The 27,904-nt window shown below is 37.8% G+C and overlaps 1 protein-coding gene across 3 annotated transcripts in view; it reads right to left on the bottom strand.

Annotated features, from left to right (window-relative positions):
• The window catches only part of ATP8A1 (ATPase phospholipid transporting 8A1), a 220,851-nt gene that overhangs the window by 157,991 nt on the left and 34,956 nt on the right, over positions 1 to 27,904 (bottom strand). For 2 of the 3 annotated variants that reach the window (XM_028088628.2, XM_028088627.2), the window contains exons 3-6: positions 27,304 to 27,403; positions 26,238 to 26,336; positions 20,587 to 20,632; positions 3,870 to 3,910 (exon numbers count right to left, since the gene is read on the bottom strand). In XM_028088628.2, coding sequence (XP_027944429.2) covers positions 3,870 to 3,910; positions 20,587 to 20,632; positions 26,238 to 26,336; positions 27,304 to 27,403 — 286 coding nt within the window. Of the gene's footprint in view, positions 1 to 3,869; positions 3,911 to 20,586; positions 20,633 to 26,237; positions 26,337 to 27,303; positions 27,404 to 27,904 lie in introns of those variants that run through there. The other variant, XM_088021182.1, reaches the window with a different exon arrangement.

Raw genomic sequence — 27,904 nt, 5'->3', positions numbered from 1 at the left:
AGCCTTCTCAAGTCACATTAGTACCGACAACTGAGGATTATGTAAAAGGGTAAACTTATCAAATGGTAAGAGACTGATTTAAAATCTTTGTTCAATTGTAGGCCCTGGCATATTTATATTTTTACTAAGGAATTTTTGGTGATATAAATTCTTAATCCAAAGAAATACATTTCAGGGTGCAAACCTCATGCATTAAAGCAGCTTTAGAGACTTGCAAACAACCCACCACTCCATGCTTCCCTACAAAGCCAGGACATTTAGGATTCCTCCTAAATTCTCCACTCGCAACTATCTCCAAAGCCTGGGAACAGTCTCAGCAGCATCTCACCTTGAAGAACTGGACTTTGTGGTAAGGGCAATGAAGACGGTAGCTGACTTGTCAAGAGTGGAGATGCAGTGCCTTGTATGGGGCTTTGTAATTGCAATACTTTCTTTGAAAAGCAGACACTGGCAATTTAACCTTATACAACAGAGAAACGGCTTCAAGGCAAAACTGGAGGGATCTGAACTGTTCATGCCTGAGAGCTGAAGTCAGCTCATCTGTGAATGGCTGGATGTACCCTGTGCAAATTTGCAGGTCTTCTGAGGACCATTAAAAGGTGGCCACAGTAGCCACATGTTGAGAAAAACAAAGAAAGCAATTCCTGAACTAAAGCCCATTTGCACTACGGTTTATCGTATTACCTTGGCATAAGGATCAGACTCTTGGGTTTGGTTTATTGATTTTATTTTTAATTGCACAAAATAGGACACAAGCTAAGGAAAAGCCCTGCCCCACAATCTGGCTAACCTAACAAGCAAGCCTGCTTTCATGCCTGTCCACTTAGTGTCCAAGAAACCATTTTTACATAGCTGATGTCTTAGTGTACATGGCTCTGTTCTTTTCACCTATGATTATATTTTATGACACAGGAACCTTCATATGTCTTGCTTACTGCTGTGAGTTCCCTGCTTGGCACCTATACTCAATACATATTTGTTGAATGAATGGTATAAAATTTTTCAGTGATGCCACAGTATTTGAAATTATAGCTTTTATGTATCACAAAATATGCCAGAATGTAGAACGTCATCATTTAGAAAATGCTTTCCCTATTGTTGGATATCCACATAGGCTAACTTTTCATTATTATAAATAATGTTACAGTAAACATTTTTTTATACATGTACAGGTTTTTCCCCCTACATTACGATTATCTTCTTGGGATAAATTCCCAGAATCCCCTTTTTATGGTTCTCAGTATGGAGACCTAAACTGCTAATCCACATTAGCATGTGAATGAAATAGTTCATAAAAACAAAAATTCTCAAGTATAAGTAAAATATAAATATAGCCAATGAGACATTAATATTGTTTGAATTTGCCACTTTCATTACTGGGTTGAATATTATACTGAGTCTGGTTGCTTATTATAGATTTTCTTGCTTACTGCCAACCTTTACTTCCTATTTATATAACAGCAGTTTCAATCTTTTGTCATACTTGGTACAACTATTTTCCATATGGTGTCTACTTATTTGTGGTAATTTTTGTTGTGTATTTGTTTTAAATTTTATATGATCAAATTCCGGAGACCTTGGGATCTTGCTCTTCTCCAAATATTTATTGAAGTCTTTATTCTATTTGTAGGCTTTTCAAAAATAATGTTTTAACATTTAACTTTGAGCCAGTTGGAATTTATTTTAGCATGGGATGTGACTTAGATATAAACTGCATTATTTCCTGAAACTGTGAATCTGATCCCAACATCATTTATTAAATCATTCTTTTATCAATGATTTTCTCTCTTTTATCACATGTTAAATGGGCTTTATTTCAGGGCTTCCCTTTCTTCCATTCTATGTTTACTCTATTCATCCATGTCTATTTTTGTAACAGATCCACACAATTTTAATAACTTTTGCTCTCTATTTTACTCATCCCTGCACATAGCTCATTTTTCCAAAATATTCTATTTTTTCAACTCTTTATTTTTGAAATTAAGATGAATAATTTAGTCAACTCTTGAGAAAAATAATAATTTCCCTGGGATTATATCAATACTTTGGAACAACTGATATTTTTAGTTTTTCTAGGAATAGGACATATTTGCCCACTTACGTGAATCTTGAACACCTCAAGTTTTGATGTTTTCTTTACAAAGGTCATATACATATTTTAAATTTATTTGTAAGCATCTCAAATGCCACAAGGAAAGAGATCTCTCTTTCACTGTATTTTTCTAACTTGATATTGCCTGCAAGGAATGCTGTTAATTTTTGAATATTTATCTTTGAATTCATCACTGAACCAACTTTTATTATTCTAGCTAATTAAGTATCTAATTCAAACTGTTAAGTAACATCAGCTCATTTTGGTTGGGTGACTTTTGGTAACACTTTAAATTTTATCCCTCTGCCTCTTGAAGTGGGATGCCCAGGTAAGGTGTGGCATTGATCTTCAAGACCACTTAGAATACGAGGATTATGGGTAATCATGGGCTGGTAATATTTTTTGTCTGTGAAAAATTGGAAGAGTTACAGTAATCCACTCAATCTTGAAATAATGAAAAAAAAAGACATTAGGAAAATAAGATGTTCTAACAAGTTAATTTCAGAGTGAAGTTTTGGATGCTTATCTCCTGACTTTGACTGCTTATTTTCTGAACAAGCACTCTGGGTAAGATGGTAAGAAACGGATCTATCAATTTATTAGGATATGTGTTTATGCTAATTACCCAAACAAACCTACTCAGTGAAACACATTTGTAATACAATTTATCATACTTGATTATATCCTACCAGTCTTCTAAAATGTTTAAATCCACAAGTGCCAAAGAAGAGCATAAAGGAATCTTTTTTTGAAACAGTTTTTTGAGCTTTCTCATTTTTTACCTTGCTTCACAGAAATAAGGAAAGCACAATCAAGGTATTTTCCTCTTTGTTACTTTTATGTCAAAGCCCAGAGAGAGAGAGTAGTGAGTTTACAAATATCCAGAAAGGGAGATGTCAATCTCGATTTGGCCAGTGATTTAAAATCAACAAAAATGCAATTAACTGAGAGGGAACCCTATTCCCTGCAGGGATACAAGGTAACTATGTACATCACAGGGTAGAATTAAGGGCATGGCCTTTAACCTGCTAGGAAATACTGGAGGGCAAGTACACTGACTGTGTCACACCTCCGAGGTTCTCAGCAATCTCAGAAAACAAAATCCCTCAGGGAGAGTGGCCTTGCCTCCAAAAGTCTCACCAAGTCACAAATATTCGCCTGTGAATGACCAGAGTTAATGGTCTTCCAGAACTAAGGGAGAACTAGTAACAATTGCTTACCTTTTGAAACTGAGGTCTGCCAAGCCCCTAGATAACACTTGTGAAATTATGACTCAGCTCACTAACCACGTTACACGTCCTACGAGGATATTAATCTCTTGATATTATGAAACTGATTTCCCCGCTCATTAGAAAATGATGTTTAGTTAGTAAGCTTTTTTTTTTTTTAAAGGAATTAGCAGGGTGTAGTCATAATACATGAATTTGAAATCAAATTTGCAAATGAAATATTAGAACTCTGATTTTTATTTTTACTTGGACAGTAGATGATTAAAGCGAAAAGTTTCAACACAAAACAGTTCATGGTTAAATGAAAACAATACTCAAAATTATACTATGAAAAACAAAGAGTTCCAAATATTACTTTTTAAGTCTTTCTAGTAAATTGCAGAATTAAATGGAAGTGACTAACTGGAAGAATCCATGTATGTTTACATTAATTACTAAATAGCTTTCATATTGGAATTGACATTTGTTCATATTATATACAAAAATTACATCTCTTAGAGTACACATCTATGCAATTCTTCTGGAACAAAATAAAAATCAATGCATACCTTTTCCCAGTGCACAATTTCCCAAGCACCATTTCTCAAAACTGGAAAGAGAAAAGGTGACATTTTTAACATTTTTACTACTTCCCAAAAGCCTGCTTCAGAGGAAATGATCATTTTAAGTGGCTAGCCTCAAAAAAATTAACTAGCAACAATTTTTACAGGTTTAAAAATTAATTATGACTGTAAAGATGTATAAAATTATACAAAGAATTAGAAACAACCTAATGCACATTTTAGATCCCACAATGAAACATTACTAACAGAGGGTAATCTCATTGGTGCTACAAGAGCTTTCTTCAGTACATAGAAGAATTACAGGCCACAGCTGGCGGAGAAAGCCACAAAAATGATGTGAAAAGGAAGTGACAAGCTTAAAAAACATCTCAGAAGCCATAACAGTAGCAGTGTTTAAAAAAAAAAAAAAGGATTTACAAGCACAGGAGAAATAGATTTCAAATTGGTTAGTAGTAACAACACATAAACAGATAAGGAATCTGCACCTTAGGTTTTAGAATAATGCAAAATTGCAGAAGTTTCCATGTTTGGTTTATGGAGAAGAAATGAAAGAAGAGGATTACTATTAAATTATGATAGAAGGATCTTTTATTAGTGTTTTATCACTGAATCACAGCAGTAAAGTTGCTCAGTACACCTTTTTTCCCTTCCCTACTAGGGTGTCTGTGGCATAATACTGAATATACCAAGACACTAAAAGATAAAATAAATGATAAAGACAATAACGTGAGGTAGAAAGCACAGCACTTAGCATTTAAGAAAAGGAATAAGTCAAGTTTGGTCCACAAATTATCCTGACAGTAAATTTCATCGGGGCAAAGCTAGTATTTGCTCTGTTTAATACTACATTCCCTGGAAACAGCATGGTCCCTGGCACAAAGTAGCTACTCAGTAAATATTTGCAGGATGAATAATTTATAGGTATAAAACATTAGATTCAGTTTCTTTTGATATTAGAAAAGTTGAAGTCTGAGCCCTTTGAAGTCAATTACAATGATAATTATCTCCAAAATGTTAAATAGCAAATCTAACATTAATGACATACCAACTGGTCCTGTGGTCAGTATTATAAATTATTTTAATGTAAATGCAATCTTTTTGTTTCAAAATTCTTGAACACAGACAGGGCTGTGTCTTATTCATTTTCCCACAGAACCTCAATATCAAAACTCCTAGCACTGAATACACTCCAGTGCTTGTTAACCAAATGAATAAGTGCAACAATGAATATCCTACAGTGAGTTTTGGAGAATCAACTTCATTAAGTTAAAAAAAGAATAATTCCAAGTTGGAGCACTAACACTAAAATATTTCCAATACAATATCTCTACCTATAACTTTTACTTTAAAGTTTACAATTTTTACAGTATCATACAGTAATGGGTCAAGGATCAGAACCATAGGCATCCAAAAGTGACCAGTATATTCTAATACACAAAACTCTAATCCCTGCAGAGTTTACCAAACTGATCCCAGGAATAAACCTGCTCTTTGATGTTGTTCCCTGACCATGAGAGGGTCAGGGTATGAGAAAAGAGTAAAAAGCCCTGGGTTTAGATGTCGTCTGTCACTGCTTAGCAGTGTCTTCCTCAAAAGTAGTTGTTATAAAGAATAAATGAGAGCACTCTGCCCTTTAATGGCTTACCCCAGTAGCTATAATACAGTAAGTACTCAACAAAGACAGCTAGCCAAGTGCTGCTCTGGTTGACCATAACCAAGATGAACCGACAGTATAAATAATGGTGCTAAAATCTGCAGTACTCTAAATTAGAAGAATACTGTTCAATAGTAGCTAGAGCCCTTCACTGCCATTTATTTTCTTCTGATTCTATCTCGTATTAGTAAACACTCCCCCCAATTGCAACACTTAACTTTTTAAAAACTCAGGGTCCAGTATTTCTACAACTGAGATTTGGCATGAAAACGAAGACGTCAGCTTATCCGGAAAGCTCAGAAGGTCAGTCATTTCCTGCCTGTGCCTGGAGCAGAGAGGGGTGGCCGCCTCTTTCCAGGGGGCTCACTGTTTTATCACCACATTCATGGTTTCCTGCTGCTTCACTCCCAGCCTACTTCCCTTATTTAGGGCAACTGTCTGGCTCACGCTTCGGAGGTTTTCTTTTGTTAATTGAGGCATAACAAATTGTACAGATCTTAAATGTTTTGTTCAGTGAGTTTTGGAAAATTGTAAACACTTGTGACTCCACCACTCACAACAAGATATAAAATTCCAAAAAGATCCCTCATGCTCCTTTAAAATCCATCCCTCCATTCTCAGAGGCAGATATAAATTAGTTACCATAGATTAGTCTTGCATTTCATATATACTGACTCATACAGTATGTATCTGAGATTCTGTTTGTAAGTGATGAATCACTAAATTCTACACCTGAAACTAATATTACACTGTATGTTAACTGGAATTTAAATAAAAATTTGAGGGAAAAAAATACACATATTTCTCCTTAAAGTAAAAAAAAACAAAACAAAACTTGACTTTTCCCAATTAAATTAACATGGTGCTATAGTAATACATTTCTAGACTCTATTTATTTTATTGATCACTTTGCATATTGTCACATCAGTATACACCATCTTGATTATTCTAACTTTATGGTAAGTTTTGAAATTAGGTAAGTCCTCCACTTCGTACTTTTAAAATACTGTTTCAACTATTCTAGGTTCTTTGCATTTCTATATAAATTTTAGAGTCAAATCATTAATTTTTGTGATTTGGGATTTTGATTTGGGGTGAGTCTTTCAATTCGTGAACAAGCTGTATCTCTGCATTTATTTACATCTTCATTAATTGATCTCAGATATATGTTTAACTTTCATAATTTTCTCTCAGATTCCCATTTACAGTGGATGGGTCTTTTACTAGATTTATTTACTGATATTTGATAACTTTTTCTTATATTTTAAATAGTATTTTTACTCCATTCCCCACTGGTTATTGGTAGTATTTAGAAATGGATTAAACTCTCATACAATGACCTTGTTATCTTATAATTTTGTTAAATTCATTTATTAGTTTGGGTAGGGTTTTCTTGTTTCTGTAGCAATGTACTTCCTAAGAAACTTAAATTCCTCTCATTAATGATGCTGTATTGTGATTTGGAGTGGCTATATTATGCTCATATACCTCACTGTTAATCTCTTTACTTTTTACACTCTCCTGCAAAAAAATTTTTTTTGAAAATCAGGAACAATTTTTTAAAGATTTTATTTATTTGAGAGAGAGAGAGAAAAAACATGAGCAGGGGGAAGAGCAGAGGGAGAGAGAAGCAGACTTCCCAATGAGCAGGGAGCCCAACGTGGGGCTCCATCCCAGGATCCTGGGATTATGACCTGAGCCGAGGGCAGATGCTTAACTGACTGAGCCACCCAGGTGCCCCAGAAAATCAGGAATAATTTTTACTACTAAAAATGTCCTGTTGATTTTATGCCCCAAGCATCTCAAATTCTGTCAAATTATAACTCCTCCACCATCACCAATACCAGCATTCCTACTTCAAGCAACCATCATGTCCCAGCTAGCCTGACCACTAGTTTCCCACATTCACTCTTGATCTCTTTCAAATTAATTTCTACAGTATAGCTATATATAATGATTGTATACATATACATTATACATATATATATATATATGTATAAATCCACATATCCTTACACACATACACACACATATGCAAGATTAGGTCATCCCTTGCTCAAAACTCTTCAACTGTCTCCTCTTGGCTCATAAAATAAACCCAAGCATCTAGAAGGCCCTTGATTAGCAGCTCCTGCCTACTCTCTACTATCACCTCCTGCCTCTCCCTCTGCCTCCTCCCCATGCCTTCTGTGTGAAAGCAACATGCTCTTTCCTGCCTCAAAATCCTCTGCACGTTTCCATGACTGGAACACTCTTTCCCTCCACCCTCACCTAGATAACTCCTACATAAACTCTGGATCTTCAGCTTTCAGGGGACATTTCGTGAAGCCCACTCCTTTCCCACTACCCTCAAGTCTAAATAAGCTTCCTGCGCTTTTTCCTTCAGAGCACGTAAGGCAGCTTTACTATATATTTAGTTGAGAGACGATTTATGTAAGGGCCATCTCCTGCCCCAGACTGTAAGATCTGTGACAATGGGGACATTCTCTATTCTGTTCACTGCTCAATTCCCAGTATTACAACACAGTGATGCAAAGGTGCTCAGTGAATTCTTGCTGGATGAAAAGCTGGATCCAATGATGTGTTTGGGACCATATGAAGCCACAAGAACAGTTACAAGATACAACCCTGCCTCCCAGTAGGTCCCATGTTAAGAACAACATACACACAATGTTTTAAAAAAAAATAGCTATATAGAAAAACACGTTGGCAATTCCTCAAAAAGTTAAGCATCGAGCTACCATGACCCAGAAATTCCACACCTAAGTATACATCCGAGAGAACCAAAAACATATGTTCACAGGAGAACTTGTACACAAATATTTATTGTAGCATTATTCACAATAGCCAAAAAGTAGAAACCACCCAAATTCCATCAATTAATGAACAGTTAAATAAAATGGGGTACACCCAAATGATGGAATATTATTCAGTCATAAAAAGGAATGAAATGCTGATACATGCTACATGAGTGAATCCTGAAGTATGTTAAGTGAAAAGAACCAGACAAAAAAGGCCACACATCATGTGATCCCATTTGTATAAAATATCCAGAGTAGACAAATCCATAGATACAGAATGTAGATTAATGGATGTCAGGAGCTCGTGGAAGAGGGGTGTGGGGATTGAACATTTACATATATGGGTCTCTTTGGGTTGATGAAAGTATTCTGGAATCAGTGGTGATGGGTCTATAACTTTGTGAATACATGAAAAAACACTGAAATGTATACTTGAAAATAATAAATTTATAGCAGGTGAATTGTAACTCAATAAAAACAGCTACATAAAAAGATGCCAATGAACTACTTAAACATTTGCTTAAAACAGACTTCTCAGTTTTGTAAGTTCCTAAAATGATTCCAGTGGGAGCAGTTAGAAATGTTTATATAACCATCGGACGCACTAACATGAATGTCTTATGATGTCAGCTCCAGGCCACCCCTTCTAGATCTGTAATCTCAGCTAGCTCTCCTAGGGGCACCTGGGTGGCTCAGTCAGTCAAGCTCTGGCCTCCTATTCTCAGCTCAGGTCATGATCTCAGGGTCCTCGGATAAAGCCCTCCACCCCATTGTCTCTGCGTTCAGCGGGGAGTCTGCTCGAGGATTCTCTCTCTCTGCTCCTCTACTTATGCTAAGATAAATCAATCTTAAAAAAAATATTAAACTAGCCCTCCTTGAAATGCTGCCACTTTGCAGCTGTTTGTTAGTTCACATCTAAAAATAGCCCGAACCACTCTACTGGGTTTCCCTGAACAGGATGGAAGAAGTGTCATGACAGGCTTCCCAAACTCAGCAGAGCATGCCAGGGAGTCCTTGCTCCACTAACAAGGGTGGAAACCTGTGGTACTTTTTGCAGAACCATGGAAAGCAATCCTTCAAATCTGCTTCATGTCTCCATTCTCCCTCCCTGCTGCTGCTGCTCCTTTCCCCTCAACTTTGCTCCCATCACTTTTTTTTTTTAAGATTTTATTTACTTATTTGACAGAGAGAGAGAGCACGCATGCGTGCGTGCACAAGTAGGCAGAGCAGCAGAGCAGCAGCAGAGGGAGAAGCAGGCAGGGGTGCAGAGAGCCCGATATGGGGCTTGATCCCAGGATGCTTAGCCAACTGAGCCACCCAGGTGCCCCCATCTCTTCTTTCTGCACATTTGAACCGATCTACCTCCTTCCCCTAACTGACCTTTCTGCACTTCCCTCTCTCTCAATTCACTCACCCTCCTATATTATCTCCTAGGGGCTCTCTGCCTCCATCCAAACATTTCCTGAAAATTCATTGTTGAGGAGATCCATGGGAAATGTGGCTTGCTGCAAAAATTTACAGGGAGAAGAAACTTTTATTTTTTTTTTTTATTTTTTAGAGATTTTATTTTTTTATTTAGAGTGCCCATGAGCAAGGGGAGGAGCGGAGGGAGAGGGACAGAGAGAATCTCAAGCAGACTGCACGCTGAGCCCTGAGCCAGAGGTGGGGCTTAATCTCAGGACCCTGAGATCACGACCTGAGCTAAATCATGAGTCTGACACATGACTGAGCCACCAGGTGCCCCTAAGAAACTTTTAAACACATAACAGTGGACAATGTTTTCTATCAAAAACAAAGTCAATGCATGTTTGTAACAAGCCAAATAGAGCTATATAACAGGAAAGCTGACATTCTCTCATGTCACTTTTTTGTTTTTTAAAGGTTTTACTTATTTGTTTGAGAAAGAGAGAGTATGAGCAGGGGGAGGAGCAAAGGGAGAGGGAGAAGCAGACTCCCCACTCAGTGGGGAACCCAACACAGGGCTCGATCCCAGGACCCTGAGATCATGACCTGAGCTGAAGTCAATTGTTCAACCGACTGAGCCACCCAGGAGCCCCTCATGCCACTCTCTTAATGTAAGGAATACTAACCGATGTGTCCTCACATACCTTTCTCTAGACAAACATGAACATACAGACTTTTGTTTTCTTTCCTCTAAAAATTTACTTCTCTACAGCTTGGTTTTCCTGTTAACATGTCATAGATGCTTTCAGGACAAAGCAGAGATGACCCATTTTTGAAAAACAACCCACTATATGGACCACCATTACAATGAGTCAGATAACTGAACAGTTTGATAAGACTCTATAGGATATATCCACAAAAAGCTTCATCAAAGTAGAGGATATGATACAGCAGGAAAAGGAAAGCACAGGGGTCTGAGAAACTTCCAGGCATACTTACCCAGGACTGTTCCCCAGGAATTTCATCACATTCACCTAGGATGTGTATTTTGAATCTCCACGATATGTATGATAAATCTTAATTTCAAGGAAGCCTGGAGAAAAGTTTCCAAGGGGTCTTTTATAGCCCCAGTTAGCCAAGGCAGACTATATAACAGGTTACACCAAGTAAGCCATCAGTCTAACCACATCCTTCAACTAAGTAGAGAAGCTGGCCTTGGGTGCCACCAGGGGAGTCTCAAACCCCATACAGCACCTTATAAATCACCAGCGAGTCCATCTTGTTTTGCTCTTGGCCAGGTGTCCCAGAGATAAGCACAGAGCTATTCCAGTCCAGCTGTGAAACAACTGTTTTACACAAAAGATATATCAGAACGTATTCAACTATCTTCCGATTAATGGGAACTCTGACTTCCATTTTTTTCTTCCACCTCAAACAACACTGAAATATATTTATATGACTGTATTCTATAGGACAAGATCCTAAGAGGGGCATTGCTGGCTCTAGGGCATTTGTGTTTGAAGTTTTATCAGATATAACCAGATTACTTCCCTAAGAACCATCTGCAGTCCATACTCTCACTAGCAATGTATGAAGTTCCACGGACTATAAACCCAAAGCACAAATTGTTATCAGTCATTTGACTTTCGTCCATCTGATGGGTATTGATTTATTCCGAAGGTTAAAGTGGCCTGGACTAATCAAAGTGTAAATTACCTCTGTGTCTCTACACTGAGTTAGAATCCTAACCACGTAACAGTAACCTTTCTTTGAAGGTACCACAGACTCTCACTGCTCAACTGGTGGCCCAGGGACCTCAGCATCAGCATCACCTGGAGGCTCATAAGAACTGAGAATAGGTTTTTATCCTCTATTCCTCCTTTCCTTTGTTCTTGAAACATAAAACAAGAACCCGGAAATAAAGACTGGAAATGCATGGCTTCTTCAAACTGGAGGCTAGACCCATCTTAGGATACAGGAAATAACAGAATTCTGGTGAAGTTAAAAATCAGCTCACAACATATAAAAGGTTTCTGTGTACAAAATCAGGGCTTGAATACTGGCCAAGGATAAAAGTCAATCACATAATTCACAGTTGTCTTTACTTCAGAAATGGTTCCTAAACATCCAGCCATACAACAATTAAAATAAGTCGTATCACATGTATTATGCTGGTGACTAAAATAGCAACACAGTTTTTTTTAATAACTGACCTCCTCTGACCCAGCTCCAACCAGGTTGAGAGGAAGCGAGAAATTATGCTGGGTCGTTTTCTGAGCTTTTAGCTTTCTTGGGCCAAAAGTACACCTATTTTACACCTCTAGACTATCAGAGTTCAAGAGGTGCGCCGTAAAGTTGATTAGTGATGCCTGGTGGAGGGGACTGAGAGTGAGCTATGGCAGAATAATGAGAATGGCCTGTCCTTTGGTGCTTTAACAGCTCTTTCTTTTTATATGCAAAACTCCTCTCTCTGCTGTTCCAGCCAAACACACCTGCTACAGTTTTCACCCAGCTAATTAGTCTGACAGTATGCAGAGGAGAGCTCAGACTTTGAACAAATACTTCAAATGTCACCTGTTTTTACTTAGCAGGGTACTACTTAACAGCTTTGTTGTAATGGGTTTCTTTTTTTGAAATGAAAACATTCTGTTAGAGTACCTTGGGAGTTCCCTAATCAAAGGCCCTGGAGAAACTGGCAGTCTCTCAGGACTCAATCAAACGTTGCACAGGGCCAGGTGCTCTCTTAGAGTCTAATACCGGCTTCTCAGAGAGAAGCTGTCACCACTGCAAATCAAACAGTCCACCATGGGGCTATTACTGAAAGAATCACTGGGGTGCCATTCCTGGGCAAGCATGCCACTTCTTGGAGTGGGTAACAAGAAGCAAGTTATCCAAAAGGATGATGGGCACTCCCGATGTCACAGAGGACACAGAAACCACAGCAAAGGTGGTACACTCCAGTTCCCACCTGGTTGTAAGCATTGAAGGGGAGCTTTAATGCACTGAGAAGGACAGGGCAGAGCTGAGATCATGGCTTTGAACTTGGCAAAGAAAGAAAACCATCATACCCATATTAAAGCATCAATTCATTCACTATGTAGACCCTTGCATTCTATAGAGAATTTTAAGGCAGAAATCTTTTGTGGCAAACACTGAGGTTGCACAAAACTCTCCTCCATGAATTTGCATATAAAAGTCAAGTTATGCACTGGGTGTTACACGCAAACAATGAATCATGGAACACTACATCAAAAACTAATGATGTACTGTATGGTGACTAACATAATAAAAATAAATAAAAGTCAAGTTCAACGATGATCTGCTTAGAGTCTACCAACAAAAAAGAAGGATGGAACTTTCTGAATTCCACTCTTGTCCATATTCTATATATGACTTTTCAATTAGTTGATACTACTTCTATCACCTCATTTATGAAACTTTTAACAATGCGCCAGCCTCACTAAAAGCATCAGCATCACTGAGAGTTTCCTAAGAATGAACTTCCGACAGGGCGCCTGGGTGGCTCAGTCAGTTAAGCGTCTACCTTTCGCTCTGGTCATGATCCTGGGGTCCTGGGATAGAGCCCCATGTCTGGCTCCCCACTCAGTGGGGAGTCCGCTTCTCCCTCTCCCTGTTCCCCCCCCTCCCCGGCCCCCCACTCTTGCATTCTCTCTCTTGCTCTCTCTCAAATAAATAAATAAAATCTCAAAAAAAATTAAAAAGAATGAAATCCTGGGGCCCTGGGGAGGCCTATAGAAACTCTATGGGTGTGTCCAGGAAGCTGTTTTTGAACGAGTGACTTATAAAAACAAAAATATGGGTAAGATGACATGATCAGAGTACAAGGTTCAGCAATCCCCTTTTCTCAAAATGTTTTTCCTCAATCCTGCTCCCAGAGTCATGAATCATTTGCTTTTTTCTTCACTTAATCGACCAATTCCTTGAAAGAAAGATCTCCCTGCACTGCCTCAGCAATCAATCATTCCACAATTCTTGAAACCGGGCTTTGGTTCCCAAAGCTCTGCTGGGGCTCTGTAGCTTAGAGCTGGAGCTCCTGCGAAGAATCGTGACTTCTTAAATGCTGGACATAGTGGGTGTCCCAGTCTAACTTGGCAGCATTTGGTGCTTGATGAGATTCTCTCTCCTTTGCCGAGTCCAGTTGGATCTGTCTGCTGTGCATTTTCCTTGGCCTTCCCATCATCACTGCTCTAGCCCCCCTCCCTGGTTAATCAAAAGTCAATCCCTCTGCTCCTCACAACTCCCCCTCTCCACACAGCTGTCAAATTCTTCTTTCAGAAGTACAACTAGGAACATAGTCACACTCTTCACTAATTCCTTCCAACTTCTCGACTCTGGTTTTCACTCAAAAGCCTCCAAAAAAGGACCCTAACTTGCCTTCCTATCCCTGCTTTCATTGCTCCATGACAGGTATCTTACATTCTGGCCAAAATAGACTATTTGCTATTCCCAGGATACATTTCATGCCTTCTCACCTCCTCCTGAATCACCCACTGCTACCATCCCAATAGCTCTATTTACTGAAAAGCCCACTCATCCTTCACGAACCTTGAAAATGACATTTTGGAATTCCTACCTCTCTTGTTTGGCCCCTTCTAGCTGTTCTATCCTGCAACATAGTATTAGAGAGCATCTTCTCTCTCTGCCAGATCCTAATTTCATGGAGGAAAAGAATGCAGCCTGATTTCTTTTTGCGTTTTCTGTACTGGGTCTTCCACAAGGTAGATGTTCAGTGAGGACTTAACTCAAGTGAAACAGCTAATGCTCGGAGTCACACCTGTTTTTCCTTTCTTACTTTAAAAATGGCCCTAAATTTCCTCAGTGGGTTTTCTGCTCCTCACTGTGCAACTTTTATTCATGGGACAAAAGAAAGACAATCTGGGCTTCAATTTCACCTCAAATAAATGAGGGCTCTGTCCAGAGCTACTGTTGAAAAGACCAAACCTGTTAAATTTATACAACCCTAAGATCTTTGCAATAATTTGAAAACATTAACAATCTTATGAATGTCTGAAAACACGATTCAGGCCATACAGGTGGTGCTCAATTCTTAAGCCTAATGTTTAAGATCATGGAAACAGTACTCCCTAATAACTATTTGATGCCGCCCATGTGGCAGAGCATCTGTTCAGGCCTACAGGATGGATCTGATGCAGGGATACCTCTAGGGAGACACAAAGGCAGTGCCCTGGCTTTTTCTTTCTTTTCTTTTCTTTCTTTCTTTCTTTTTTTTGTTTTTTTTACAGTCTTGAGGTCTTTTATTTTCTTTACATTTATTATGCCATTAATTCATAGGGAATGGGTTCCAGCAGTTTGGGCTCCTTTCCATTAGTTCTCACAAAGTGTGCTTCTCTGGGTGGGGCGGGCTGGCACTTCAGTTGAACCCAAGTACCTTTCTCTTTGGTTTCCTTCTTTTTCTGATCATTTTCCTTCACATGCTTCAGGAAGCTATCTCAGCTCTTTGAGTGTTTAATATGCTCAATGCGTACATTAATTCTCTTGGCAAGAATCTTGCCCTTGTTTGTTTACAAATGCCAACAGCATGCTGAGTAACACCGTAGACTCTTCCAGTTTTGCCATGGTAACATTTGTGGAGCATTCCTTTTTGAACAGTGCCCATTCCCTTGATGTCCACAATATCACCTTATAGATTCACATGTACATGGCCAAAGGAACAACTCCATGTTTTCTAAAAGGTCTAGAGAACATAGAGCAGGTACCTCTCCTCTTTCCCTTTGTGTTAGTCATTTTGGTGAAATACTGGAAGATAGCGGTTCCGGCCGAAAGCTAGCTTTTTCAATACACAGGAAACTGGTGCTATCCTAAGTCCCTTAGCATGGAATGAAGTCCTCCAGAAGGATTCAGCCTTTAATAGGTCATTTCAGGCTTACCATCCCGAAACAGTCCACCCAGGCCAACTCTACACCTTTCTCACGAAGGGCTTTAAAGGCGAACTGGTTTCCCATGGGAGAGAGGTAACTATGTGCCCTGCAGGGAAGCAGCCTCCTTACTGGCTATCGGTGACCACCACTTCACTTCCACTTCCAAGAAGGCTGAGGTAGCTCCAGGGCAGGAAGACAGAGCTAAAGATGAGATCTGGTATTTTTAGCTACATGTTTAGTTGCTGCTGTCCTTTTCTCAATTAAAACAGAGAGAAACAGCTTTATTACAAACTTACTCTGATGTCTGCTGTGTAATAAAGCAAGGTATGAAACAATCTAACAAGTAATGGTGGTCCTCGTTCAACTATGACATCAAATCAGGTGACTGATGGGCTGCCAGGAACCGCAGGTTATCTCCCATCTATTCTCACTGGTGGAATGTATACACACAATCCTTCGGGGAAGATCCAAACCTGGGATTTTTTTTTTTTTTAAAAAAAAGCAAAGCTATTCCATTAGGGGGCATTTTTAATTTTAATTTTTAAGATCCTCAATATCTTTTATAGTCTGCACCTGAGTCCCATCTTTTTCCAGGCCTCTGCCTTGTGATTTTATGTGAAACTACCATTCCACTTGAAATATTGACACACTAGCCATAATAGCACACTTCATGAAAAAAATATATGTTTACAATTTAAAAAGAGAACTAGCTCAGCCTCTATCATAAATTCAGAGATTGTTTTCAATTTACATATTATAATGATAATAATGAATTTACAATTTACAAATTCCTGCAGAGCTAAATTTGGCAAAACAACCCAGATGAGGGAGAACAGGGAGAGACTACCCCTAGTGTGTATGTAGACACATGGAGAGAGATAATCAAATATTCTGAGTTCAAATACTGAGGAAGAAATCAGAGAACATGAAGGTAAGTTTAGGTGCAAAGAAAACCAGGGCATTCTGAATTTGGCAGTGCTCTGGAGCTTTGGGTAATGGAAGTGGTAAGTGGACACAGTACCGTGTTCATGGGAGGGAAAGCGATGATATGATGACTTCAACAGAGAAGGTAAAGAGACAGCAAAAGCTTCCATCCCATTAGCATTTTATCAGTGCTTGCAAAACAGTCTCAGAGACAGTGTTTTGAAAACACTGCCTTTCGTCTTGTTTACACCGCAGATAATGAATTTTCAATGTCTCCTTTCATTTCTAGTCTCTTCTTGCTGTTTCGTCTGTACTCAAGTATCTACAGGGAGAGTGGTTCATTCACCCATACAGGCATCTGGGCTAAGAGATTTGGGCACTACAAAGATGAGTATGAGGATACACCTACCTAGTACACGCAAACCACCACATGAGAAAAACATGGGAGCCCAGAGAAGCAATCAAAACTCACTGGGAGGAGTGAACCACAATACTCAAAGACACACTCATACTCCCTGGACTTCTGACCATCAATTTACTCTGCTCTCCCTCAGCAGGTAGGTTCTCAGACAGCAACCTACAATTTTACATTTGTCAACCCACTGAACCATCTACCTAAGCAACTTCTGTATCTCTAGGACAAGAAATGGCTTGTTCCCATAAGTACTGATGATAGGCTCAAAATGTAAAGTTTATGAAGTCGTGAGTTAAGTCCCAAATCCATCACTTCATCTGGACTGGATTCATTAGTTCATGAAAATGAGGCATCAGATAGTCTACAGTCAAATGGATAAAAACGTTGTAAATGAAATTATGAATTTATATTTTTGAAGTCATTAGGGAATGACAGAAAAAAGTCACTCTAGTGCTTCGATGTAAAATAAGGAGACAAAATATTCATTTCTGTAAGGAAAGAGGATTAATATTTGAATCCGACAGGAAGGTATCCTCTCACATACTACATGGTCTTGGTAAACATTTATAAAATGAAAATTTAAGTTAAATACTTCAAATGCCTGCCAAAAAATTAATTATCTGTCAAAAATACCCCCTTCCCATTCCTACACCCATTCTTGCCTCAATTCAGGAAAGCAAACTGAATTTCATTCTGATCTACTGACAACAGATAGATTTCATATTAAGCAATTCATTATGTGACAGCAAACAGTATCCTACTCAACCATTTCTGTTATCTCCTATTAACTGCAAAACAAAAAGACAACCAACACTCAGAGGCAAAGAAAAAAATACTATTCCCTCAGAAAATAAACTTAAGTATCAAACTAAAAGTCAGAATTTCTTGGATATAGAATTCTCAAGTTTTCTGATTTAAATGGCTTTTATAGCTGTTAAGCCCTAATGTTTTGTTTTTTTATATACTATAGAAGCTTTCCCTCTCACTTGCCTGTTCTTCATTTTTAGCCATAGAGCTAATCCTGTTAATCCAGGATTAACTGATGAACCAAGAAAGAATATTTTCTCTAAAAAGGAGAGAAAAGTGAGTATTTGGGGAAGTAGGTAAGTTCCTGGAAAATTGGAGAACGCATCAGTACAAGGTATAGTAGCCTAAAATCATCATAGCTTATGATGGTTGCTCTTCAATCATACAATATTGATTTCTTGGGCCAAGGCTTGAAGATAAATAACTGCTAGTCCCTGAAGATAGCCCTTGTAAAATAGCTACAAGATACATTCTGTATTGGAAAAACAGTTACGTATTTTTGGTTCAAAAGCTGTTACTGAATATTCTAAGCCACATGGCAACAAATGCAAATGTATTTCTGCATATTGTCCAAAACACCAGTACCAGTAACATCTGGATTTTTTCTCCTTTCAATTCCTATGGTTGTCTCTTCCCACCCAAATTCCTAGAGTTCCTTTGTCCCCAGGCTACTTACAGCCTCTTGCTCCATTCCACTCTGTTCTCCAACTTTACGCTGGATGGTCATCCTGTCTCTTTTTGGCTTGTAAACCTTCAACAGCTATTCAGTATACTCAAAAGTTGGAATCTCCTTGGGTTGGCATGCAAGCCCTGGAAAATTTGACCTTGGCATTCCTTTTTAATCATGTGTTTGCTTCTCTTTTTTATTTTTTAAAATATTTTATTTATTTATTTGACAGAGAGCACAAGCAGGGGGAGCAGGAGGTAGAGCAACAGGGAGAAGCAGGCTCCCCACTGAGCAAGGAGCCTGATGTGGGGCTCGATCCCAGGACCCTGGGATCATGACCTGAGCTGAAGGCAGGCGCTTCACCGACTGAGCCACCCAGGTGCCCCGTGTTTGCTTCTCTTTGATATGACTCTCCTTTGTTCATCTGACACTCTGGTAATGGTTCAACAAGGCAATCCAGCAGCCTTCTTCATCTCTGTTCAAGATAACCTCCCTTTCCTTTTTCTCATTCAACACACATGTAAGGTCTTCCCATTTGGACGCCTCTGCTCATTCAAAGTGTTCCCTAAGATTATAGATCGACCTCAAATTACCCCACAATTTTCTCTCCTTCTTTTAGATCCATGTAGGACTTAACATAGGAACCATTATTTGCCACAAAAATCGAGAGAGACATCGAGACCATGTAATCCAAGCCTTTCATTTTGATCCATACAAGATCATATCTTGCCCTTGTGCTTTCACATAGTTCCCATCTTACGCTTTCTCACATGTCCCATAATAATGTAATCTCAGTAAATATTTTGTTAATTTATTAAGTGATACTTTAATAAATGCACCTTCCTCAAACGTATCAAAAATCAGATAATCCTTGGGGCGCCTGGGTGGCTCAGTTGGTTAAGCGACTGCCTTCGGCTCAGGTCATGATCCTGGAGTCCCGGGATCGAGTCCCACATCGGGCTCCCTGCTCAGCAGGGAGTCTGCTTCTCCCTCTGACCCTCTTCCCTCTCGTGCTTTCTATCTCTCATTCTCTCTCTCTCTCTCTCAAATAAATAAATAAAATCTTTAAAAAAAAAATCAGATAATCCTTTTAGTGGAGGGCATAAGCAGATGATCCCTTTGGAAGAAAAGCAGGGTATTTGGCAGGGTCCCATAAAAATCACAGCAGTATAAAAATACTGTTTTTATTTATTTATTTAAGATTTTATTTATTTATTTGACCGAGAGACAGAAGAGCACAAGCAGAGGGAATGGCAGAGGGAGAGGGAGAAGCAGGCTCTGCACTGAGCAGGGAGCCCGATGCAGGACTTGATCCCAGGACTCTGGGATCATAACCTGAGCCGAAGGCAGACGCTTAACTATCTGAGCCACCCAGGTGCCCTAAAAATACTGTTTTTAATCACCAGCTAATTTTGGCAGATATGGCTGATCCTTATCACATCAGGGAACTTCAGAGAGAGATGAGATTCTCAGATGGGGCAAGCTCAGGGATGGGATAAGATATCTATTTCACATGTTCCTGGGTATTTTTTTTTTTTTTTAATCTAAGAGCATTATGGTCTATTTATGGTCTTGTGCTACAGGTCATTGTGGTTTTTGCTGTGTCAAAGAGAGACCCACAACAAAAGAGCCCTGTCAAAATGCCACACGCTTCCCAGAAGCTGGTCTGGTTTTTGTTTTATTTATTTCTGGACATATATCACCTGTGTGTACAGTAGAACACAAAGTGCTTCCAACATGCTTTTTAACAAGTGAAATCACATCTGATTGTTTTCTATAAATCTTGCCTAGAGTAACATCTATTGATCACCAACAAAATGTGGACATCTTGCAGCATTTAACATGTCTAAACAACTGCTGATTTCATGAACAGTATTTCAGAATACATTGCTATGAGGTATTTAAATGTATTAAAAATGTTATCTTTCAAAAGTATTACCACTGTAAATCATTCTAAAGTGAATTTAAGTGTCATGCTAATAAATGCTACAAAAAAAAAAGTCTACGGTGGAATAAGAACTTAAGAGATACACAGTATTTCAATTGAACTACATTTAATTGAAGTGATTTGTAATATATTACTATGAGTATATTTGACAGATAAAGAGAAATAAAATGTAAAAATCCTACCTTGTGTCTGTTTCTTATTCACTGCATTATCAGCTTTATGTCGTTTCTAAAGTTTAAAAGCAAAAACAAGAACTGTGAAAAAATGGGTGAGATTAATAAAACAAAGTAGCATCTACAACAAGAAAGATTTCTTTCAACTTATGTTTCTCAAGGCTTTTATCCTTTTATACCCATATCAATTTTATAAGCATGCTGGGGTGTGGTGATAAGAAGAATCAGAGGGTAGGTGGGAATTTTAAAATGGAAAGCACAATCTATAGCATCTTCATAGAATACTCCTGGGAGCACAGCTGTGCAGTCCTCAGAAGGATCATACATTATTACACAGGTAAGATTCAAATTTTAATGTAATGGAAAAGGCTGACTTAGCTTTTTGCTTAAATAATTCACTTAAAAAAGAAGATTGCCCAAGAGAATTATCTGTAATAATTACCATTTAATAGTGGTACTGAAATATTTTCTGCTTCTTATGAAATTCATTATCTGAGTGGCCAGAGGAAGCTATCTTGTCTATGGTCCAACTAGAGGCTTTCCATGGCTTCTGTCTAAACTTACAGCATCAAGTCTAACACATCAGCCTCTGCTGACTTTTGTAGAAAAGTGTTGAGTATAACTAACTCTGAGCTCAAAAATTCTATCATTAAAGCTCAAGGTCAGATTTAGCTACACAGACCTGACTATAAGGTGGGTTGGAATGAATGTGAAACAAAGGAGTTCCTAATTTTTCCATTTGAGAAGAAATATGGTTTTTAGAATCACTGTGCAAATATGACCATACTCTCCAAGAGAAAATGCCGGAGCTGTGGATTAGCACTCCTCCCAAAACAGCAACACTCAGGAGTGTCCTAATAGCTGGCAGCGGGAACGCAGTTCCCACAATCAGCCACTGAATTGCACAAAATGCAAAGAGAGCATTCAAAATGCCTCTGTGGAAGGCTTGTAGAAAATAATTCTTGCCACATCCATAAACAGGAACACATTACAGTTCTTTCTCAGAGCAAAACACTCACTAATAAAACCGTAAAAATGTAGACTTTCATTAGGCAAACTATTGCTTCCAAAAGTAAGCTTATGATTTACCAGCAGATGTTCTTAATACATTTTTAAAGTTTAAACTTGTAGCATCAGTAGAGAATATTTTATAATTGATGAAACTCTCAAATACTTACTGTTTTTTATTGTTCATAAAGATCTTAAGAAAATTAGAAAGTAACCCAAAATAACTTTGGGTCCAAAGTAATGGTCCAAAGCAAATTTAGATATACGAAGGACGTGCAAATATTTCCAAAACAATAGACATCTATGACAGACAATAGACTTCCAACTGAAGGAGACAAAAGCTAATTAATGAAACATTCTACTTAAACAGGAAATTTAATCTTAGTGAAACCTAAGGAGATCTTGAACATTACTTTCCATCTACAGAGAATTCTTATATAGGAGAATTCTTGTACAGCTCTTTCCTCGGCCTTCCCGCCACAGAATAAATTCGGTTGTTTGTCAAGAAACAATTGTGTGGAATATACATAAGGCAGATTCTAATCTTAAAACTATAAAAAAAAAAGAGAGAGAAAAGCATCTCTGGATCCCAAACAGATTATTATTCCTTCTAAAATGAACACTTCAGAAAACATTAATACAGCTATTCCATGAGTTCAAATACCTCCACTGTCCTACAGTGAGAAGTCATTTCAAATCACTGAGGGCTAGTGAATTACTTAATATTATCAATATTTAACTGACAGTGCATCAGTAAACTGTACTGTATAAATAGTACCATGAACTTTAGAATACCGAAGTATGTAATGTGGACCACTCCCTCCTGGGAACCCTTCCTAAGTGTTTCTTATTTCATCATTGCCCAGGTGCTCCACCTGTACCTTTGTCCCTTCTTCATCTCCTATCTTGTTCTACAGTGATGGACTTCCTCAAGACTTACTCCCTGGCCCTCTTCGCTTCTTACTCTATACTCTCTCCCCAGCTCAGCTCATCTATCCCTGCAGTTTCACTTGTAACTGATACATAAATATAACCAGCCAAGACTCTCATCTGAGCTCCAGAGAGTTATATCCTTGACATCTCCCTCTGGCAGGCTCAAAGGCATCTCCTGCTGTGTCCACAAGGCAATCTAGGACTTTAACCCCCAAGCCTTGTCCTTGTTCTCAGACATGGAACCATATACCATCCACTTGCACAAACCAGGAACTTGAGAGTCATCCTTAGCATCTTCTTCTCCCTCTCACTTCCATCCAATCCTTCTTCATTCAATAATATTTACAAAACACCATGATCCAGGCCCTGTTACTATTGGTGAGGATACAACAATGAACAAGAGATAAAACTCTTTTTCTTTATGGAGCTTACATTCTAGTGGTTGGAGAGAGAATGTGAAGAAAATAAGTAGGGCATGTAGCATGTTGGATGGTGAAAAGTCTTATCAATTCTACTCCTAAAAAGATATTGAATTCATTTCTTTATATTGCTTTATCTGCAATGCCACCTGGTCTAAGATCTCTTCATTTTTTTTATACCAGCTACTAGAATATTCTTCTAACTAGTGTACCCAAATCCTATTTCCTTCCAATCCATTTTCTATATTTTAGTCAAAAGGATATTTGGATGATGATAGTACAGTTAACATTTATTCATCACTTACTAGAACTAGGTACTGTTCTAAGGACTTCAGTGCATCATTTAATTCTAGCCAAAAGGCAATAGCTGGTGTGGTTACTTGGTTAATCTCTGTCTCTTCCACTGGACTGCAAGCTCCAAACTGGCTACTTTTACTCACTAACCTTTTCCTTGTATTTGGTCTCTGAACACTGTGGACTTTAAAAATTTATGTTGTTTTTTTTTTAATGAATTAAATTTATCAGAGTTTCAGTTAACACATGTATAGCAAAGAAGGCATGTTTTTCATGGTGAATATTATCAATTTAACAACCAATCTTGACCCTTACCATAAGAGTTGGCATCTGACAAGATGCAGTTTTTTTTTTTAAACTAAAAAGTTCTCCACCAATTTTATTTTCAAATAAGTATTTATGTCATTTGCTACTTGCACATTAAAAACAGGAAATCATATTATGTTAAGCTATGCAAAGCATCAAAGTTAGAATGCACTGGGAGGGGGTAAGTCTTAGGTGTCTCCCCTGGAGGGGATTCCTACTGTTTTATTGTAAATGTTCAACAGAATATGAAAGAAGGCTTACTGGAAGATAAGCTGTGTTTTATTCACTGACATAAGAGTGGGAGACATAATTAGTCTTCACCAATATCTCATTTTCTTCTATTTTCGTGGACACCGAGATTAACTTCCTTCTTGTCACTAGTTCTAATATTAGACTGTAAGCAGAGGTGATGTGCTCCATTTCTGGACCACAAATTTCTGGACCTCCATTCTCTCCTTCCTCTGCTCTGGTGACCACCACTATTCCACATAGCAGACTCTCGATTCAGCTGCATCCCTGAGTGACCACATGAGCAACGGGGCCTGCTGCCCGCCCTTCCTCCCGGATAAAAACCTGCAGTGTCTTTGAAAATGTGAAAAATGTGAAAAATAAACTTAGGTTTAAGCCACTGACATTTGGGACATGATTATTACTGCAGCAGAAGTTGAACACATCCTAATACCTATCCTAGTGAATTCTTGGCACCTACGTACTGCTTCATATATTTTGTTGAATGAATGAGCAAATATATGTATTCATTATAATTACTGATAAAGATACTCTTTGGGCAGTCATCTAAACTATTTGACTTTTTTCCTTTTCTAGGGAGTAATTTTTCAAACTTTCTATCACCTCTAAGTTGATATAAATGTCTTGTTAAACCATTCTTAACCTATTTTGTCAATTTCTTAACAATGATTTTATTGGAAAAGTACTCCACATAATACTATCACCCCACCCAACTATTAATACATCCTCCAGGAAGTACCTGATAAGCTGTTTTCTAGAAGTACCCAATTATTACATTGTGCCAATAAGAGTTCTGTTATAAAAAAAAACAAGCAAACAAAAAAAATACCCTCTTGGATATCATTTTATTTACCATTTATTTTCATACAGAGGGGTACTAAAAACCATAGCTAGAGAGCTTATAATATTGTTAGGGAAAAAGAAAAAAGGACAGGCAGCTTAGAGCAGTGATAATAACGTGGAGCTCTGGAACCAAACTGCCTTGTTTTGAATTCTCACAGCCCCAGTTATTAACTGTGTGACCCTGGGCAAGTTACCTTGCTCCTCTGTGCCTCCTCTCCCTTATCTGTAAAATGGGGCTAATACCAGTAATCCTTTAGAGAGTGGGTATAAGACTTAATAAATGTAAAGGATATAAAACAAGTACACGGATCCCAGAAACTCAACAGATGTGATGAATACTATTATTGGTGACTTGCCACAAAAGAGAACAAGAGCTGGATGAGAAGGAATCTGATCCCAACCTTTCTTGGACAAGTTTCATGATCTCTCTAAGCCCCAGCTTCCTTACCTTTAAAATGTGATTAATATCCAACTTGTAAAGTTATTGAAGAAATTAAATGGGAAAAACATTTGCAAAAACAATAGCACAATGTCTAGTAAATATATGCTTAATCAAACTATGTCAAAGAAAGAAAAGGGAGTACATAAGGCAAACAAGGAGACCAATTATAGTAAAGACCGATCCTTATGGATTGCTAGATCCAAGTACAATTTAAAGGATGGTAAGTCTGTGTGGAACAATACAGGTAAAAAGAGTCCCTTAAATTTTCAGCTTGATGGTCCCCATCAAGCATGTCATTTCCAATCAAGAGGACTGTGATGTTTTACACACACGAACACAGACATCAAACCTCTGTCTGTACTCTTAGACACTTGGATGTTTTTGAGACTGATGATCTAAATGGACACTTGACCCGTTTCAATTTGATTCTCTACAGAAATAATATAAATGTCTGTGCAACTTTAAATTGGAGCTTCCTAAAGAATGTCTCAGGCCTTCCTCGCCTTACCATCTGACTTGCCTAAGGCTCGACAGAAGGTCATTTCATATAGGCCAAGTATTTAAAGAGCAAAAGAAAAAAAAATTGGCTTCCTCGACTAAAGTAGTTAAAATAATGGTAGAAGAGGAAAAAGAGAAGTCTCAATTTATTTTGGGGAACTTATTTTATGAACAGGAAATTGACTTCCCCTTCTCTCAGCTACTACAGATTAATACTACTTTCTTTCAATAAAATAAAAGGAAGCTTAAAACTACTAAAGATGAAAAGGAATCAACGGTATTTAATAAAGTGAAAACTGTGCATATGCATTAAAAATAAAACATATATTAAAAGACCCTTTACACTGAGATAATTTGGAGGCTACTGTGTTTAACTTGAAATAATGTTCAAATTGAAAATACTGTTCAAATATGATTTTTTCTCCAAGCCAATTATTGCATTTAAATTAATTTCTTTCACTACTAAACTACAAATGCAGAGAACACTCTGACAAGCATTCTGTAACAGTAATCCTGTAGAAACTAAGAACAATGCACTCCAGAGCATATTCTATGTTTTTAAGTTGAATGAGCATTTTAAACAGCCTGTGTCAAGAATTAAAGAGAAACTAGTATTTTAAAATATGCATATAAAATAAGGCACATTTATGAAAAAATTAAGTACTTACAATATCTTCTATGATCTCTTTGATAGCTGCCACAGCTAAAATAAATAAGAGAGGAACCAGTGTTGTATAGCGACCTGTTGGTGATACATCAGGTATTTGCTATTTGGGGAAAAAAAAAAAAATCCAGTGAGAACTAGCAAGTTTATAATAGGTTTAAAAACAACCAAGTCTTAGTGCCTCTTAAAATACTCTTCAGTGATTTTACTACTGCGGCAGACTAACACTGAGTGAGGCAGTCTGCTCCTGTCTAGGAAGTGGCTAGAAGAGCATGGGAGCTGGCTTCATGACAAGCTGTTGTGTGTGCAGGACTAACACCTACAAAGGGGAGTTAGTTAAATATCACATAATCATTAAAAATGATATTCTAAAGACACACCGAATCACATGGGAAAATATCCACACATTATCACATGGTTAAAGCAGAATATAAAACATATATATTCTATGATCTTCTTTTTGTAAGCTAAATCAATAAACAATACATGAGGGGGGAGGGGAAAGGCGAGGAAGATATACACCCTGATGTTAAGAGTAGTTGCCTCTGAGTGGCGGAAAAGTGAGAGTTTTAATTTTTTTTCTTTATTTCTTCAATTTTTTTCTCTAATTATTTTTACAATGAATGTATGTTTTTTAATAAAATGAAACTTTTTTTGCCCGGTTACTACTAACTCAAATACAAAAAAGAAACAAGTTTTAAAATGGAAATTCTTATAAGGTTCAGAATTGACTGTTACTGTTACTAAAATAAATGAATATTTAATTAATATTTGAAGAAAAAGTTCCATCCCCCTTTACCATTAAATTTCATCCCTGCCATATCAAATTGACAGAATGTTTAAAATAAGCCGATAAAAACGATTTAAAAATAAAATAAGCTGGTAACAATGAATCAAATGTCAGTGGAATTCTGACATTGCTTGTGGCAGGAACTGGAAATGTCCACCCAAACCAGCTTGTCTCTCTGTGTTTAGCTAAAGCTTTGGAAGATTGGTCATGGGCTTAACAAAAACATTTATTAGTATCTGAACATTCGACTTTGAACTAAAGTTTTATGATGTGACTTTACCTGAAGCAGTGCAATAAAGAGAAAAAATGAGTTAGCAGCTCTTCTGAACTGAGAGTAGAGAAATCTTGGAAGGAATGTGATTATGTTGTATTTTGCAGTGCTAGAAAACAAAATGGAAAAGTAGCATAAAACTTAATTACTCCATAATTAGCACCCACATTTATAAAATTCTATTATCATCACATAAAAAATTAGATGAACATTTGCCCTTTGTTTCAGATTGGGAGAATATTGCAAATGGTCATTAACCTAAATGAATATGAGCAAAAGGAACTGTCGAATTAGATAGTAAGAGTCTAATTTTCTGCACGATATCTTTTGTTCTCTTTTGCCAACCATCCTTTTTTAACATACTAGGAGTAACTTATGAAGAAGAGCAACTTTAGTTAGCAATCAATGATGGTGCATCAATAAAAAAACTTACCAAAAAAAAAAAATCGAATTTGAGCAAGACCAGGAACTTTAAACAGAGATGCCTACATAGGATAATTTCAGAAAAATGGGAAGTTTTCTAGGGTTCTGTTCATTTTCTTCATGGTCCCTCTAGGAACTTGGCTAGGACTCCACACTGAACATACCAGCTACGTCTGCAATCAGTAAG

This window comes from Eumetopias jubatus, unplaced genomic scaffold, assembly GCF_037043125.1.
Source record: "Eumetopias jubatus isolate StellerSeaLion01/CBP00866 unplaced genomic scaffold, mEumJub1_p1.0 scaffold_2, whole genome shotgun sequence".
NCBI lineage: Eukaryota > Metazoa > Chordata > Mammalia > Carnivora > Otariidae > Eumetopias > Eumetopias jubatus.
Note: the sequence above shows the minus strand (reverse complement) of the source record. Positions and strands in the feature narration are given on the sequence as shown.